Source organism: Pinus tabuliformis, chromosome X (assembly GCF_031772625.1).
Source record: "Pinus tabuliformis cultivar Carrire ecotype Pingquan chromosome X, CPIR1, whole genome shotgun sequence".
Taxonomy (NCBI): domain Eukaryota; kingdom Viridiplantae; phylum Streptophyta; class Pinopsida; order Pinales; family Pinaceae; genus Pinus; species Pinus tabuliformis.
Window position 1 is genome coordinate 481,082,069 of NC_142308.1, and position 18,915 is coordinate 481,100,983.

Below are 18,915 nucleotides of genomic sequence, written 5' to 3' on the forward strand. Positions count from 1 at the left end.
TCTGTGACAACCAGAGGGGGATTTGATTGTTGAGGAATCACGTATTCTATGATCACTCCAAGCATATAGACATCAGGTACCAATTTATCTAGAATATGGTACATCGATGAGCAAGAAGGCTCCATCGCATTGGGATTGTTGTGCAGGTCGCCGACATTCTGTCGAAGCCCCTGGGAAAGGTCAAATTTGTGACTTTTCGAGAACGACTAGGAGGCGTGGAGAGACTCTCTCCTAAGGGTCCTATATGATATGGACAATGAGCTCTGGGAGCTCCAGCAAGCTTGGGGGTACATCATGGAGCGATGAGCAACCATAGGATGAGTGGTTCAACCTTCCCCTAGTGGTTTGCTATGTAAACAAAGGATGAGTGGTTCATCCTTCTCCTGCCGAGACACAATCATAAGGTGAGTGGTTCATCCTTCTCCTGCCGAGACACAATCATAAGGTGAGTGGTTCATCCTTCTCCTGCCGAGACACAATCATAAGGTGAGTGGTTCAGCCTTCCCCTAGTGATTTGTTGTGTACAGGGTGAGTGGTTCAGCCTTCCCCTGGGATACCCCTTGCAACATGTAGGCAGGATAAGTAGTTCATCCTTCTCCTGCTGAGACATCTTACCCCAGTCTGGGACTCATGGTAAGTACCTCTCATCTGGCCAATGAGTAGGGAAATGAGGATATGGACCATAGTAGTACCGATGGACGCATCGTGTTAATGTCGTACTCCCTATGGTAGGATGATATTGATCTAGGATCAATGAAACTGACTTCGGGTCAGTATGAGTGGTTTGAGACACTCTCTTTTGGAACTGATTTCGAATCAATAAGAGCGATATGATACTCTCTTTATTTGGAACAGATTTCGGATTAGTAAGAGTGGTATGAGACACTCTCTTCATATGGGACTAATTTTGGATCAATAAGAGTGGTATGAGACACTCTCTTCATATGGGACTGATTTCGGTTCAGTAAGAGTAGTATGAGACACTCTTTGCATATGGAACTGACTTCGGGTCAGTAGAGAATGGTATGAGACATTCTCGATCAATTCTTCTTCTTCATGGTTCAGCAAAGCAATGCATGGCACTAATGGCAGAGATAGTACAATCTGACAAATGGATCAGCGGATGGAATTCTCCCTAGTTGAGAGGGAGTGTTAAGATTGCCAACTAGGGCCAAACTCCATGTGGGTCATCTTATTTATGGCAGCTGATATTTTTCTTGGATTCCTCTCATCGAGAGGTGTAGGATTGATCTAAAGATCATCTGATTCCGATAAGTATTCATGGAGATATGAATTTATTTGTGTTATGGGACAATTCGTCCAGGTCAGCGAGCAACCAAATTGCCGCCACTTGTGCTCAACGTTTTTGTATAAAAAGAGGTGGCTTGCTAGTCATTTGCACACACTCTTCTTGTGATCTCTTCCTCTCCACTTGTCTTTGGGTTTTGGTGGGAGGAGAGATACTAACAGAAAATGTTGCTCTAATGAAGAGATGCCCTAGCTTCTCTATGATGCCCTAAACGCAGTCATGGAAACGAAGGCAGAATGCCTAACCATAGCAAGAAGAGGAATTGAAGACAGCATGGTAAGGTCACTTCTGGACAGCATGGAGAGCCTAGATTAGAGGTTGAGTTGTTGTGGGAGTGCGGATTAGTTTGAGGGCTGTTTGAGGGTGCAAACAGGCCCGAGAACAGGGTTGTCTCAAGGATCAAAGAGCTGGAGGTTAGGCCGAGTTGCTGTGGGAGTGCGGATTAGTTTGAGGGTTGTTTGAGGGTGCAAACAGGCCTGAGAACAATGTTATCTCAAGGATCAAAGAGTTGGAGGTTAGGTTGAGTTGAGGAGGCTCCTTGCAGGCCCATTTTGAAGGCATTTCAAGAGCACCAATATGCTGGAGTAAAGGCAGCTAGGGCACTTCTATTGAACCGCAGAAGAGAGGCTACTACTGCACGGGAAAAGAGGTTGTGTGGAGCCTTTTAGGAGCTATGTGTAGGGTTGTTGCTTCAGCTAGGAGGCCGAGTATCTTCAGGAGCCTAATCAAGTTTGTTTGGACAGCAATCAAGGTAAGGAGAACTAGTTTTGGGGTGAGCTACAGATGACAGCTGAACTGTGATAGGCCGCAGACCTAATCACGTCAGAAGAAGGGCAGCGTGGATAGGTTTGGGGGAGATTTGTGCCCAGAACAGCAGCACGGTTGAAGAGAAGTCTCCCTTGCCTAGGCCGCAAATTATAAGGGTTGTTTGATGAATCTGTTAGGGTTGTTGCAGCAAACGTAATGCCCTAATCAGTCACTGTAATCTAATACGTTGTTCGAAGACATTGGCATTGCTATGTGCTAGGCCGCAGGCCATAGCACCATAGCTAGCCACCTTGGTGTCTTATGATGAATGTTGTAAGTAGACAGCATTGTATATGACAGCAGTATGCATAGTGCAGCACATTGCACAGAGCAGCTTGATGTAAAGGGGTGCAGCATGGTATGATGCATAGTGTAGCAGTATGAAAGATGCAACACAGTGAGGCATAGTGATGGTGCAGCATGGTGCAGCTCAGTGATGTTGGACATGGTATGATGGTGCAACGTGGTGCAGCACAATGATAGGTGCCACATGGTGATGGAGTCACCTTGGAGGATCAGTTGAAGCAGCATGCCTTCAACTGAGTTCAGTTAAGCTACCTCATGTGTCATCTTCTTAGAGATGATCTCTGCTCTTATTTAGATAAGTAAAAATGTTGACTTCTAATGTATATGTACTGCAGGTCAGTGATGTTGGACATGGTATGATGGCGCAACGTGGTGCAGCACAATGATAGGTGCCACATGGTGATGGAGTCACCTTGGAGGATCAGTTGAAGCAGCATGCCTTCAACTGAGTTCAGTTAAGCTACCTCGTGTCATCTTCTTAGAGATGATCTCTGCTCTTATTTAGATAAGTAAAAATGTTGACTTCTAATGTATATGTACTATCTCTCTCTACTCTGAACTATTGAAGAACATATAAGAATTGATTAAGGGTTTCCCTACATTGGGGTTTGTCCCTTGCTGGCACATCTTGTGTCCTCTTGTCTTGGCTTGTCTTCTGCGATTTATGTTTATGTTCTATCTGCATTTTACTATCATGCTAAATGTGATTGCTAATCTGGAATTAATATTGAGCTAATATGGAAAATTGAAGTAAATTTACTATCAGCATAGAACATAACTAAAATTAACATTAAAGCACTAACATAGCCATCTATTACGCTAAAATACCAATTAAGTTTAGAAATATCATTCATCAAAATCAAATACTAGAAAAGTGACTCTAAATAATTGATTTGAAACTTTATTTGTGTTCAAAACCTTATAAAATTGACAGAGAGTATCTAAGTGACATGCATAATACTATCTAGAGCGTTGAAAATATTGTCACAAATAGCTACATCATCTGTTCTAATTGAAATATCTTTATCTCTGATTTCTATTATAGCTTTTGACGGGGAACTAATTTTTACAATAAATTGTAATGCACTTCTGTCATTTTCCTTCTCATCCTTGCTGACCATTTCTGATGTAACATCATCTTCAATGGAAGCACATAATCCTCGATCTCTCAAAGCCAGCAATAAATTATCTGAATTAACCACTCCTTTTCTGCATTGCTGGTTGGAGAGAGTTGATGATTGACATGATGGTGCTGCGGACTTTAACAAAATTCTGCCATCTTCCCTGTGAAGTTCTGCCTTAAGTTTAGCCACTGTAGATTTTTCTTGTCCAACTTGCTTTGGCCTAAGCTGAAATGCTAAATCTGTTGCCATATCTACTTCAATCTCATCCTTTAGGCAGGGTATGCGCAATGTTTGTCCCTTGCAGTAGAACAAAACTGATTGTTCTTTTAAGGCCATTTTGTGTATCCATTTCTGCAAAGCTTCCGGAAACTGCAAACGCATTACTAATATCTATTATGATTCTTTACATAACAACTTGCATATACATGTCTATCATTTATATGCTGAATAACAGAATACACATGTCAACTCCAAAACTGAGATAAAAATTTCCAACCTCTACACTCAACTCACCAGAACAAGCTTTGGCTGCAATTTCTTCATAACTGAGGCAATTTCATTGAACCTAAAAAGAAAATCGAAAAAACAAATCAAATACTGCAACAATAAAACAAAGGCAGTATTGGTTTTTCCACTAGGCAGCTGAAGCATTTCAAATCTTTATTTTTATTTAAATTTTGAATTGTCCCAAATTCCCAACATATCTGTAATTCGGGATAATTTATGCTTAATATCTCAGGCAAATACAGTGCTAGTCGGATCAGAATTGATAGGCATTTTCTATCAAAGAGCTTCGAAGTGTTGAAGGGACATCAAATTACCACAAGGAAAACACCTTATCAGAAAAACAAAATCCAAAAAGACATATGTTCTGCAGACTTTAAGCCAAAAGAGTTGAGTACGATTTGATTTATTTGGGTTGTCAATATGATCCATAACCAATGTTTTAAAACTCCGACTCGGCCAAGGGTCGACTCCGACTCCGACTCCGACTCGGTATCGACTCGGCCAACTCGATTTCAATACTCGGTCGTTGTAAAAAATACATTAAATATTTATTTTTTATAAAAACACATAATTTTAAAGATTTTCATTCATGTTTCCAAACACACAACATTAGAATATAGATAGAAGACAACATATGATCAAAGTAGGCTCATGAATATATCCATTATAATAAAATGGCACCCAATGCACTGTCCAATACATACACGATGATGATGTAGAGATCAAAACAAAAACACATAACCAAGGAGGCTAGAAATGGCCTCTACAACAAAAGTCTGTGACCTGTACTACTGGCTACTGCTAGAGTTGCCAACATCATCTGGCTCAGTGTTACTTGGGAGCGGGAGTGACATTTTCAGAAGTTCCCGGTTTGGGAGCGAATCCCGGAGGAGTTCAACAACCAATGTCACTAACAATGAACATCAAGGTATATAGAGGGATTGGTGCTCTTGATTAAATACGAGTTCCATTCCCTAATACATGACAAAATTCAATGGAAACATTGCAATCCCCCAATCCTGAAATCCTGTAACACCGATAAGTCTGCTGGATTTTGAATGAAATCTAAAATTCTACTTTCTCCATATGAAATCCAATGAGGTCGGAACCACTCTCAAACATCCTGAGTCATTTCATGGTAATGTTAAAAATTTAAGTAAAAGTGTAACAGTAAAAGTGACATTCTCCTTAATCTTCATTTTCATTAAGATTAAGGAGAATGTCACTTTTACTGTTACACTTTTACTTTAAGAATTTAACATTACCATGAATAGCATAGCCTTAGTAGGGCAATAGAGGGGAATGGACCCCAAAGACTAGCAAACTAATTCATAAACCCCTTTGGAGTCCCCCACACTTAGAAAAATTAAAAAAAAATTAAAAAAAGGCGTGTTTTTATGGTTCACTAGCCACTATCAGCTACCCGGCCAAGTAGTTACGGATCCGGCGAGTCAGCCGAGTTATGACTGACTTGGCCAAGTCATGCTATGACTCAGCCGGGTCAGTCATAACTCAGCCGACCGAACCGAATTTTCTGCCGGGTTGAAATATTTTTTTCCGGCTCGGACCAACTCGGCCAAGTCGGTTCCGAGCCGGCCGGATCTTAAAACAATGTCCATAACAGAGTAGGAGATCAACTATTTCATGATAGTCATACCACACGGAATTCAGCCTAAAAGGTGTCCAAGAATGAGCACGCATTGTGGTGACAGCATTGGTGCACATCGAATTGGCAATATTTTTGTGTAATCAATGTGCTTTGATTCACCGCACAACTTAGGCACACACCTAAGGTAAAAGATGTGAGAAGATTAGCTCAGTGCATGTGCACTGAAGAGGTTGGACAACTCAGTAAACCATTAAAAAAGAAAGGCCAACTATAAAACAATGTAGCATTATTTTTCCATCTCTTCATCTTCCTAACTTCTGTAAAATAATTTAATGTTAGCTATGAATAGATGAGATAGGAAATGCCTTGTATACACTCCGTAGATTTAATGGGGTTGGGCGTAGTTGTACTGTGGATTCAATTCATTCACATCTTTGGAGTTGGTGGTATTAGGAGATGTAATGTAATTGTTAGTTCAAAGTTCCCAGAGCATGGAAGTAGGTTTCCAAAACAAACACCGAGAGCAGAGCATCATGCAAATGTTTTTTAATATATTATAATGCATGTATATTTGAGAAAAAGAATATAAGGAAATAGATAAGATACGATAATTCTATTAATGTCCAACAAATGACCTCAACTATGGCAATGACACTGCTAAGTACAAAAGTATCAATACATTGTGGATGCATAACAACCACTGTTATAAAAACCAAAGTTAAATATAATATAAGATGTAAACTCTCTAGACTAGGGAAAAATAATTGTTACTAGAAGAGTTGGATGTATACAAGAATCACCAAAGATTTAAAAGATAAAAACAAAAGGCTCACTGGGGAAATGGCTTTGAGGAAGGCACAAGGGCAGTGCTCCCGATATCTATCGCCTTAAGAAGAGGAGATCTTGCTACATTAATATGACGTTTGAAATGCCATCCACAGTATATTAATAATTCATCATTCAAGCATCAGCCATCTATCAGTTACAAACATATAAATTCTTAAACCATATAATAGGAAGTAGACCTGTGATTTTCAAAATGAAATAGGTTATCTTCCAACTATCAACATGAGAGTTATGTTATAAAATAGGCCACCTGCATAAGTTTGAAATGGTAAATCAACTGACCCACAAAGACTGAAGGGTGAAAAATATAAAATTTTAAACAATGGACTTTTTTTTCATTTTCACACGAGTGTGGGGGCAGCATGGTAGGAGAGAGGGAGTAACGTGGCAGAAGCATGGGAGGAACATGGGGGGGTGGGGCACGATGGAGGCATCGAGAGCATGATTCTAGGGTCTGGAACCATTCAAGCTCTCGATAGTGGCAGAGAGGATGCCAAAAGTACCCAGAACACACTCCCTGGATGCTCCTCCAGGGTGGGAGTGCACCCTAGGGGGGCACTCCCAATAACATGGTGTTAGTTGGTAAAGCTTCATGTTATTCATATCATTGTTGTAGAGACCAATTTTAATGTATATTTCAATATTCTGAGTTGATATTCTGGTGAGATTTATCATAATGCCAATATGTGTATGGATATTCTGAAATCCATTTATCATCGTATCTATTGGGCTTAAACACTCCTTGCTCCATATCATATTGACTATGTATGCAATAATAATCCATTGTAGTTGTTGTGGTTGCACTTGATTCCGCTAGGAATACTTTGGGATCAAAATGTTCTTAGAGCATGGTCAAGACTCTCTCAAAGGAAGAAAGAAATGAAGGACAAATTGTGAAGTCATGTTGATTTCCTCGAAAATGAAGTGTCTACTCTTATCTCAAAAGATAGGGCTATGAATGAATAAATGATGAAAAACACCCATTGGTTGCGAAACTTAACAACCTCTGTTACAGCATTATAGGATACCATCCACCAATAGACCTAATGGAGCAACCCATGCACAAGTCGAGTAGGGTACTAGAGGGGGTCCAATGTTGAATCTAGGTTCCTTTGAAGTGGAAAGAAAGATAGTTACATGTATGCCTTACAATTTGATGATTCATTGAGGCAATTATATTCTTTTTCAAAGAACAACAATTCATGGATGAAGATAAAGTTGCCTTGGGAAAGAAATGTTAAATTTCCAATACCAGCCCGGATTTATTTACACCTCAACAATTTTTCTTCCTGGAAAATTATTAAATAAAATTCAGATTGCTGGCAAATAAAATCACTGGTATTTAACTTCTGAAAAATAGTTTGCAGCAGAGAAATAAAATTAGATAGACCAATCACATCAAAACAGTATGTATACACCCATAACAATTTTCCTTTATTAAAATTCTCGGGAAAATCTGAACCTAAACCCACAGAGAAAATACACAGAAAAATGCATTGTTGATACCTGTAACTTGGCCCCATAAGGAAAATTGAACAACCAAAAAGTTGACATCCTGAAGAATTCAGCCTATAGAAACTCGGACTCTGGCACCAGGAAATCAGCCCTCTCTTTTCCTCCTCATACATCCCTTGCACACTCAAAGGAATCAACCCACTAGATAAATCATCCTCTCCACAATTCATCCTCCTCTGTGCTTCAGCTACCCAGCCTCTCAATTTCCTGAACTCCGCCTCTTAGGATTGCTCACAAAGTTTCCATGCACTCTTCCTCCCTTCTCTTCAGGCTAGTTGAGCCCATAGTTGCAGGAATCGCCCCCCCCCCCCCCGGATCCTAAGCCGGAATCGCGTCCCGTACGGAAGCGTTCCGGAACCTCCAGGCGAAGCGCGATTCCTATTTTTTGAAACGATTCCTGGAATATCCGCTTACCATCCGCTATGAGTTTATTTTATTTATGGTGACGCACAAGTCTTATTTAAAGTTTTGTTGTAATGCTAATGGGGGTAAGGATTGGTGGAGCCCCGCCAACCTAGCAGCCCCGCTAAACCATTAGACAATGTTATCAATGCTTGAAACTCATGGATAGCAGCAACTCAACGCGAAGTCAATATGGCGGAGTATGTCTAAACTTTGGTTTATATGTCCGCTGGTTCATTATATTTGGCATTCCGGAGTTGGTTAGCAACACTCCAAATATCACAGGAATCTCCACCAAACTCGGCGTGGAGAAATTTTACGGCAACACCATATTCCAAAGTCAAATCGTATATCACGAATATTCCGCAGGGAGCTATGTCAAACTTTGGTTATATTTGATATATGCCACGGGTCGGAGTAATATTACACCGTCAATGTTTGCCACACCACTGAGGGGAGTTACATAACTATCGGAGTTCATGCGCTCATATGCCAAGGTTACATTTTTTATAATTGTCATATCCAATCACGGATGGCGCACCGTCGGACTTTGGTTATAATGCATATGCCAAAGTTATCAAATATATGCCATGCGGAACTCAAACATATCATCTGTCGGTTCAATTGAGCTTATGTTTATCATATGGTTACGACTATATCATATCTGATGCCACAAGGCCTTGTCACTGTCGGGTCTTTGTTATACCATATGTAGTATATGGTTGCACCAAAGCGAAGTGTTAAGTGCAAACTTCGGTTTTTTAACCAAAATGTGCCACAGAGATTCGTATATCCGCTTAAAAATTTGATGTATGTTTGTAATAGCTAGAATATAGATGATTGTTGTACATACTAGTAACTACAATGGAATCATGGATGCCATATCTATCTTGATTTATGCAAAAATATGCATGTTTTCATGTCTTCTACAATTAATTTGGTATTTGGGATGTTTGTTTTGAGTATAAATGCAAAAAAATATAAAAATATATATATATATAGCAGACGCTTCCGCGGACGCTTCGCTTCCTAGATTTTTGGAAAATGACGCTTCCGCGCTTCCGCTTCGCTCCCGCTTCGTGCAACACTGGTTGAGCCTCTCGCTCTATGGAAAATCACTTCCTCCCCTTTGAGAAAATCACTCTGTCAATGTTGTATAATTGTGTTGCGTCTTCACCTCTCCATTAGATTTATTTTATAACTTCATTAAGACAAATCCCTAACCCTAATCTACTAAGTGATTAACGATCGAGATTAAATCTAGCCTCCCTTGATATCAACAATTGAGATTATATCTAAGTCACTTACATAATTAAATTATTTATCCTTAGTACCTTGGCTTAATAGTCCACAATAATTAACTGACTTTAATTATTGTACTTTTCCTAAGTTAGGAAAGAAGTCATAAGTCACCTACTCCACCAAGCAAGCACCTAGAGAGGCAATCAACCATCTTCTACATGCTAAGACACCAAGCTCATGTAGAAGAACTTCCAACGCTACCAATAACTTCAACACTCCCTCCTAACAAGGAAAGGATTCTTCACCACCCCATCTTGTCCCTGTAAAGCACGAATTTCCCTTTCACTAGAGGCTTGGTGAGAATATCTGCTACCTGCGCCTCTGTGTAAATGTATTGCAGTCTCATAACACCTCTCTAGACCTTATCTTTGATGAAGTGATATATGATCTTCATATGTTTGGATCTGTCATGAAACATAGGATTTTAAGAGAACTTAATGCAATTGATTATCACAGTGAACAACTGTTACCTTCCGTGTAGACAAAGTGCGGTCCCACGCACTGTGTCTAACCTGGAGGGTGCGGTCCCCGCCGCAAGGGTGCCCCAACTCCAGACCAAATAACCCTATGAGTATCTTGTGAAGCCATATGGCCTCACAACTAATTGCCATGTACTTTGCTTCTACTAAGCTTAGTTCCATTGATTGTTGCTTCCTACTACACCACGAGATCATGGTTGATCCCAAGTTGAAACAACATGTAGACGTGGATTTTCCATCCACGACACTCCCTGCCCAATCAGAATTTGTGTACCCCTGAAACTCTACTCCACCAACTCAAACATATCTTATAGACCAAAGTCCATTGTACCTTGTAGGTATCTCAATACATACTTCGTTGCCACCCAATGAACCTATCTCGACTCCATCATGAATTGGTTGAGTGTGTTCACAGCAAAACGTATATCCAACCTACTATTGACCAAATACATCAAGGACCTAATTAGCTACCTATACAACGTGGGATCCACCAAATCACCCTTAGAAGCACTCAACTTCTTTAAGTTGGTGTTCATTGGTGTAGACATCAACTTGCAATCCTCCATCTCGATTCTCTTCAAGATCTCAACTACATACTTTCCCTGTCCTACGAAAATCTCTCTTGCCTGTTGCCACACCTCCAATCCTAAAAGGTAATGCATCAAACCAATGTACTTCATCTCAAACTCCAAATCAACCTCCTTCTTATAAATCTTTATGAGTTTCTTTGATCCCATCAAGAAGGGATTGTCCGCATAGAGGACCACGATAAGCGGCTCACCCTCAACAGATACATAATACAAGTTGGAGTTCACTTCACTCCGGGTGAAGCCCAAACCAATAAGATATCCATAAATCATAGCATATCATGCGCATAGAACATGCTTTAACACATAAAGGGTCTACTTCAGCCTGCATATATGAGACTCTCTCCTATGCACCTCAAAGCCTTGAGTTTGCTCAATATACACTTCTTCCTCAATCACCCCATTGAAAAGGAAATATTAACATCCATATTATGTATCCTCCTCTCCATATTTGAAGCAACAGATATGATTGTCCTAATAGATTCATATACGCAACAAGAGAAATGCTTCCTCATAGTCCACTCCCTCCTTCTGGGAGAACCCTCTCGCCACGAACCTCACTTTGTACTTCTCGACATTCCCATCAATGACATGCTTGATGTTATGAAACTAGCTCACAAAAAGATAGAAAAGATAGATCAACGACTTAAAAATCAGCCTCTTCGAGGGGAAACCTCCTTTACATTACACAAATGAACAATTCTTGGATGATACAAATGACAAGACCTCCTTTCTATATATAGGAGTCTAAGGGGTCCCAATACAATCAGAGCCTACATAACAATAATATTGTAGGGGCACAACAATAACAATAGTGGGCTTCTATGGGGCATAATAATAACAACATGAGGACTATATGGGCACAATAATAAAATAAGGGGGTTGCACTAATAACAATAAGGGGTTACACTAGTAGTATAGGGACCTAACATGCCCCTCTCCTTCAAAAAGTGTTGTCCTCAATGCTTGAGTAGTTATGAATGCTTCTATATAAAATTCTCATCCTCCCGTGTGGAATCTTCAATGGGTAAGTTCTTCCACTTGATGAGATACTCTAAAATTGATCGATTCCGTAGCTGCCGATTTCTTGTTTTTGTAACTGCTTCCGGCTCCAATATGATTTTTCCTCCTCATCAAGTTCTGGCAATATTGTTTGAACTAGGACCTTCTCACCTATAACCTTCTTTAAGCATGAAACATGGAAAATTGGGTGCACTCGAGAAGATGCAGAAAGCTCCAATTTGTATTCCATAGTACCAATCTTTTGTAACACCTTGTATGGACCATAATACTTTGGTGATAATTTATTATCCTTCTTAGCTTGCTTGAGGGACATTTGTTTGTATGGTTGTAGTCGTAAAAATACCTAGTCACATACATCAAAACTTCTTACATTGCGATGTTGATATTCCTGTTGTTTCATTCTATTCTGCGCCAAAGTGAGGTTATCCTTTAAGAGTTTGAGAACTTATTTTTGATGCTCGATGTGATCTTCCACTACTTGAACCTTAGAATTTTCTTTTAAAGACGATGTGATGGACGGTGGATGATATCCATAAAGTGCCATAAATGGGGTCATTTTTGTTGCAGTATGGAAGGAAGTGTTATACCACCATTCAACCAGAGACAACCACTTGACCCATTGTGTCTGTTTATTAGATACAAAGCAACGAAGATATCTTTCCAAACATTTTTTTCACTATCTCAATTTGCCCATCAAATTGAGGATGATAAGATGAGCTATGAGCTAACTGAGTACCCAAATATTCCACCTCTTGTACTCCAATGAAACATTTGGAGCCTTTTGCATATAATTGTTTCTCCTCCAATAGTTTGAGCACCTTGTCAACATGTTGAACATGATCCTTCCAAGACTCGTTGTAGATTAGTATATCATCAAAAAATGCTAACACAAATTTTCTAAGGGTGGGTTTGATAATGGAATTCATCAAACCTTGAAATGTAGAAGGTGCATTAGTAAGGCCAAAAGGCATTACCAAAACTTCATAATGACCCTCGTGAGTTCTAAATGTTGTTTTTAAAATGTCTTCAGTCTTCATTCTAATTTGATAATATCCTAAACGAAGATCCAACTTGGTGAAGTAAATTGCTCCATGTAATTCATCCAATAATTCATCAATGACAGAAATGGAAAATTTATCTTTAATAGTAAGCTTATTGAACACCTTATAATCCGAACACATGTACCATGATTCATCCTTCTTGTGTACCAATACCACTGGAGCAAAAAAAGAACTTTGACTAGGTTGAATTATACCAACATCTAGCATTTTTGCAACCATACGTTCAATTTCACTCTTTTGGGCATATGGATATCTGTAAGGCCTGATGTTTGGAGGAACACTTCCTGGAATCAAATGAATAGCATGATCATGATCACGAATAGGTGGGAGGCCTTTGGGAGTCTCAAATATCTTGGAATTATTGTCCAAAAAGTTTTGGAGATCTGGAGAAATAGATGATTTCGATGTGGGAACCTCTAGTGAACATAATTGTGCAATTACGTCCCGTTGTTCTTTCTTTAGAAGCTTTGTCATGATGTTAGAGTTGACTATCTTTCCTGGTTTCCCTTCAATACCCCTTAATTCAACTTCCTTTCCTTCCAAAAAAAAATTCAAGAAAAATTCTTGAAAATTAAAAGCTATCGTACCCAAAGATTGTAGTCATTGGACTCCTAGTACAACATCTGCACCACCCATTAGAATGCAAAGCATTGGACTATTCAAGACATATTCTCCCATGGATAGGTTGATATTATCGCACTTTCTAGAGCAATTTATGGTTCCTCCATTTGCAACCATTACTTGACACTTTGGTTCTGGATATAGGAAGCAATTCAATTCGTTGGCCATCTTACAATGAATAAAATTATGGGTACTACCCAAATCAATCAACACTATTACATTTTTCTTCTTGATATGCCCTTCCATCTTGAGAGTTTGAGGAGTGGTAATTCCTATCAATGCATTACAAGATATGGTTAGATTCATTTTTTCTTTATCTGGGATTGGTTCCTAGTGTATATCCTCTTCTTTTGACATTTCTTTTTCCTTTTCTTGCTCCTCTTCCCCATCTATGTAAATTAATTTCTTCTCAAGACACTTATGACTTTTAGTGTATTTTCGATCACAATTGTAACAAAGCCCTTTTTCTCTTTTTTCTTGCAATTGTTTTTGTGTCAACCTTGTAGGTGGTGAAAGGCTAGGAGCAACAACAGATTCATCTTTATAGTTATGAGTGGTAGGCTTCCTTGTTGCCATAATTTTTCTTTCAATTTTTCTTGCCAACATGTACGCCTTCTCCAATGAATCAGGTTCCCAAAGGCAAACCTCATGTTGAATGTTATCATTTAAAGTCCCTATGAAAACTTCAATCCTATGCTTCCTAGAATATCATTTACCCTTATATTCAATTTTAGGAAGTCCTCAATGTGCTCTGCCATTGAACCCTTTTGTTTGAAATTTATCAATTAACTAAAGAAGGTGTTGCTCTTTGTATCATCATAATGTGTTATCATTTCCTCTGTGAAAATTGACTAAGTGACAAGTTGTTTATGAGAACAAATCCCTCTATACCATACAAACTGGTTTGGTTCTAAATATAAAGATGCAATACATACCTTTTGTGTGTTTTGCACATTATGTAGATCAAAATATTTCTCCATCTGTAGTATCCATGTTACAAGATCCTTGCCATCAAACTTCCTCATATCTATATTTGGAATATGTTGGGTCTTCAATCCAACATTAGATTCTATAAAATCATGATTAACATTACTTTTGTTCTCATCATGAGTTTCATCTACTACATTTTTGCCATTAGAAGGTCTTTCTTATAGCAGCATTGTCCCACCTCCCTCCAAACCTTCTATGCCTTTCTTCAAAACTTCCATGCTTTTCTTCCAATATGCTTCCAAACCATCGATATCAGCTTCCATGGCATAAATAAAACTATTTATCTTAGCTTCGATCGCATTCTTCAAATCATCCATCCAATTTTGATTACTATGTCTTTCTATTTTCTTGATTTGAGTCATTATTTTTCTTGCTTTTAGGATCTCGATGTTGAATCTGTTATATCTCTGAACTTTCAGATCTCCAATGTCTGGAATTGTGACCTACGATAGCCCTCTGCGTCCTCCTTCCAATGCCACAAGTCTGGTCGAAATTGGATTCTCCAAGAAAGAGTTATGCCTAATCTCCCAAGATGACCTGATTATATACTTTTTCAGTAGAGAAAACTTGTACTAAGTGCCACGTGTCATTGTTTCGACCTTCAGACCTAAAAACAATATACAGAGAAGTACAGTGCGTCCTCTTTCTCTAACTTCTTACGAAATTTCAATCTGATGCTCGGAGAGAAAGTTATGAAGATTTTCCCAAGGTCACATGTTTGGGATGTAATTCAGGAACCTGCAAAAACCCTAAATGTCTTGGACCATATCTCCGAAAATATAGCGAAACAAGATCTGAAATTCGGGCCTGAGCTTCACCAAGATTTGAGCTCAAATGGGTTTTAATTTTAGAGTCTGAACCTTTGTAGCAACAAAATTATAGCGAAAATGCCACAATGACCTGTTTGAGATGGAATTCTGCAACTTGCAAAAACCCTAACTTTCTCAAATCATATCTCCAAAAATATAGCGAGACAAGATCTGAATTCCATACCTGAGGTTCAAAACGATTTCGGCTCAAATGGGTTTTTATTTAGCTTTTGAAACTTCTTAGTAAAACGTTACAGCGAAAATGCCACGATGACCTATTTACAGCAGCGAAACAATAGAATCCAAAGCTCTGATACCAAATGTTATGAAACCATCTCACAAAAAAATAGAAAAGATAGATCAACGACTTAAAAATCAGCCTCTTTGCGGAGGCAACCTCCTTTACATTACACAAATGAACAATTCTTGGATGATACAAATGACAAGACCTCCTTTCTATATATAGGAGTCTAAAGGGTTCCAATACAATCAGAGTCTACATAACAATCATATTGTAAGGGCACAAGGGCTTCTATGGGGCATAATAATAACAACATGGGAACTATATGGGCACAATAATACAATAAGGGGGTTGCACTAATAACAATAAGGGGTTACATTAGTAATATAGCGACCTAACACTTGATCTTGTAGATCCATCAAGAAGTTACCATAGACTTTCCCTCTAGCCCTAGCACTATGTCCCACACATCATTCCTTGCGATGGAGCTATATTGCTCCATTGTGGCATCGCTGCTGATTTTTGCACAACACTCAAGTCTCTGGTTTGAGTCTAAGATCATGAACACAAACTCACTCAAAGGCAACAAAACTTCTACTTTGCATAGTGGAAACTACACAATGATGAAACAACTAGTACACATGACAAATTTTAACCCAACACTTGTTATATTAAAATATTTAATACAACAATCTTAGGGCTCTCGTACAATGGATCATGGCCCTCGCAATCAGCCCTGATACAAGACAACAACTAAGGCTTGGTATCAACAACTATGATGACCAATATGTCCCTGAACAAAGTACACTTGACCTACTTGTTGATGCTGCACATCCACAATCCTTTCAGTCCACGTACCTTGAACCAATGTTGCAGGAACCCCCGCCCCCCCAGGACCAAAAGCGAGATTCACGACCTATACGGATCCATGGGTGACCCGGCCCCGGAACCGCGGGTTTGGTCGGAAAAAACGATTCCTGATTTGTGGGAGCCGTCCAGCCCAATCTGTGATTTCGGGCGTTCGCGCTGCGGCTCTGTGGCTTCTGTAAGTTTTAACCCCGTACAGAAATTATCTGCATACGAATTCTAAAACACAGAAGATAAACAATGCAAGAGCATAACACATAAAACACATATACACAGAGATTTCCCCTGAATCCCAAAACCGGGACTACTAGCTTGATTTTTCATTATGTTCCTTTCAATGTTACAATACATATTTATACATGCCGAAGCATCCAATACCATGGACCAAAAACCATCGCGTCCAAGACCATGGACTGAAAACCATCGCGTCCAAAACCATGTGCGAAAATCATACACAAAACCCCTTGTGACCCCCCTGCTACGCAATCGGCGCAACGAAGGGGGGTGAACCCCCCAATTAACTACGTGGGCTAGTCGTAGAAAGAATATAACACAACCCAACATTCTCCCACTTGTTGTTTTCTTTCCACAGGGGGCCACCAGAGAGCTTAGTCATTTATCCAGCCCTGCAACGCCCATTGTTTCTCTACACCAAGAGAACTTCTCAGAGCTCACAGATTTTGTCAATGCATCTGCAGTATTCTTCAAAGTGTCCACCTTTATCAGCAACACCTTTTTGTCTTCTATCATATCCCTCACAAAGTGATATTGAACATCAATGTGCTTTGTCTTTGAATGATATTCAGGGTTCTTTACCAAGAAAATTGCACTTTGGCTGTTACAGTCTATCCTTATAGCTACCTGTACTAACCCCATACTTGAACACAATTTCTGCAACCAAATTGCTTCCTTGCTTGCATGAGTGGCTGCCATGTATTTTGCCTCTGTAGTTGATAGTGCCACTACAGATTGTTTCTTACTCATCCAGCTGACAGCACCTCCAAATAGGTTAAACACATACCCACTTGTAGATCTTCTTTGATCCAGATCTCAAGCCCAGTGTGCATCAACAAAGCCACGAATATCCAACACTCTGTCTAATCATGGTCTTCCTTGGTAGCACAAACCATAATCACTAGTGCAACGCAAATACCTGAAAACTCGCTTCATTGTTGTCCAATGCTCCTTTCTTGCTTTTGACATAAACCTGCTCAATACTCCCACTGCATGTTCAATGTCTGGTCTAATACAGACCATTGCATACATCAGGCTACCAACTGCACTTGCATATGGAACACGGGACATGTCCTCTTCCTCTTCTTGTGTCTTGGGACACTGTTCAGCAAATAACTTTACACCTACAGGAATAGGAACCTTCACCGATTTACTATCCTGCATATTAAATCTCTGCAATATTGTCTCGACATACTTCCTCTGGTTTAACCAGAGCTTCCTCTTTGCCCGATCTCTTCTAATTTCCATGCCCAAAATATAGTCTGCAACACCAAGATCTTTCATGTCGAATTTGGAGGATAATTGGGTCTTCAAATCCTGGATAATTTCTTTGTCATTTCTAACCAGCAACATATCATCCACATACAAGACCAAATAAATAACACGGTCACCAATTAATTTTAAATACACACAGTGATCTACTTTGCTTCTGTGAAGCCAAGTCCTCGTATAAATGTATCAAATTTCTGATACTACATCCTTGGTGACTGTTTTAACCCATAAAGAGACTTCTTTAACTTGCATACCAGTTCTTTCTTACCCTTCACCGCAAAGCCTTTAGGTTGCTTCATGTAAATCTCCTCTTTCAGATCCCCATGAAGAAATGATGTCTTCACATCCATCTGTTCTACCTCAAAATCAAAAGCAGCAGCAACAGATAAAAGTAATCTAATAGAATTCACCTTGGCAACAGGAGAAAAAATATCACCAAAATCAATTCCCGACACCTGGGAATAACCTTTTGCTACCAACCAAGCTTTGTATTTCTCCACCTTTCCTTCTGCATTGGTCTTCTTAAACATCCATTTGCTGCCAATGGGTTTCCTTCCCGCCGGCAACTCCACCAGATTCCAAGCCTCATTTTTGTGCAAAGATGCCATTTCATCAACCATGGCCTCTTTCCAGAGTTCGCCATCCTCTGAGTCTACTGCTTCCTTCACAGTTTTGGGATCATCATCAGTAACAAATAAAGTAAAATTTGAACAGAAAGCAAATGGACTATACCTTTCCGGCTGCCTTCTTTCTCGAACTGATCTTCTCACACTCGGAGTTTTTGGCTCTTCATCTTCTAATTCCTCCTCTGCTGTAGAGTCTGATTCTTCCTCCTTAAGCTCAAACTCTATCTTTTCAGGTTCCTTTGGTTAGACTTCATGTTTAATAACATCTTTCACCTCTCTGAACACCACATCTCGACTGTATACAACCTTCCTTGTTACTGGGTTCCAAAGCTTATAACCCTTTAAACCATCCTTATACCCAATAAAGATGCACTTTTC

The 18,915-nt window shown here is 39.5% G+C and overlaps 1 protein-coding gene across 1 annotated transcript in view; it reads right to left on the reverse strand.

The window, feature by feature from the left end:
• Positions 1–3,301: 3,301 nt before the first annotated feature.
• The window catches only part of LOC149140774 (integrator complex subunit), a 232,979-nt gene continuing 217,365 nt past the window's right edge, over positions 3,302–18,915 (reverse strand). The window contains exons 9-10 of the mRNA XM_089447315.1: positions 4,060–4,111; positions 3,302–3,915 (exon numbers count right to left, since the gene is read on the reverse strand). Of these exons, the coding sequence (XP_089303441.1) occupies positions 3,364–3,915; positions 4,060–4,111 (604 nt within the window). The 3' untranslated portion in view covers positions 3,302–3,363. The remainder of the gene's footprint in view (positions 3,916–4,059; positions 4,112–18,915) is intronic.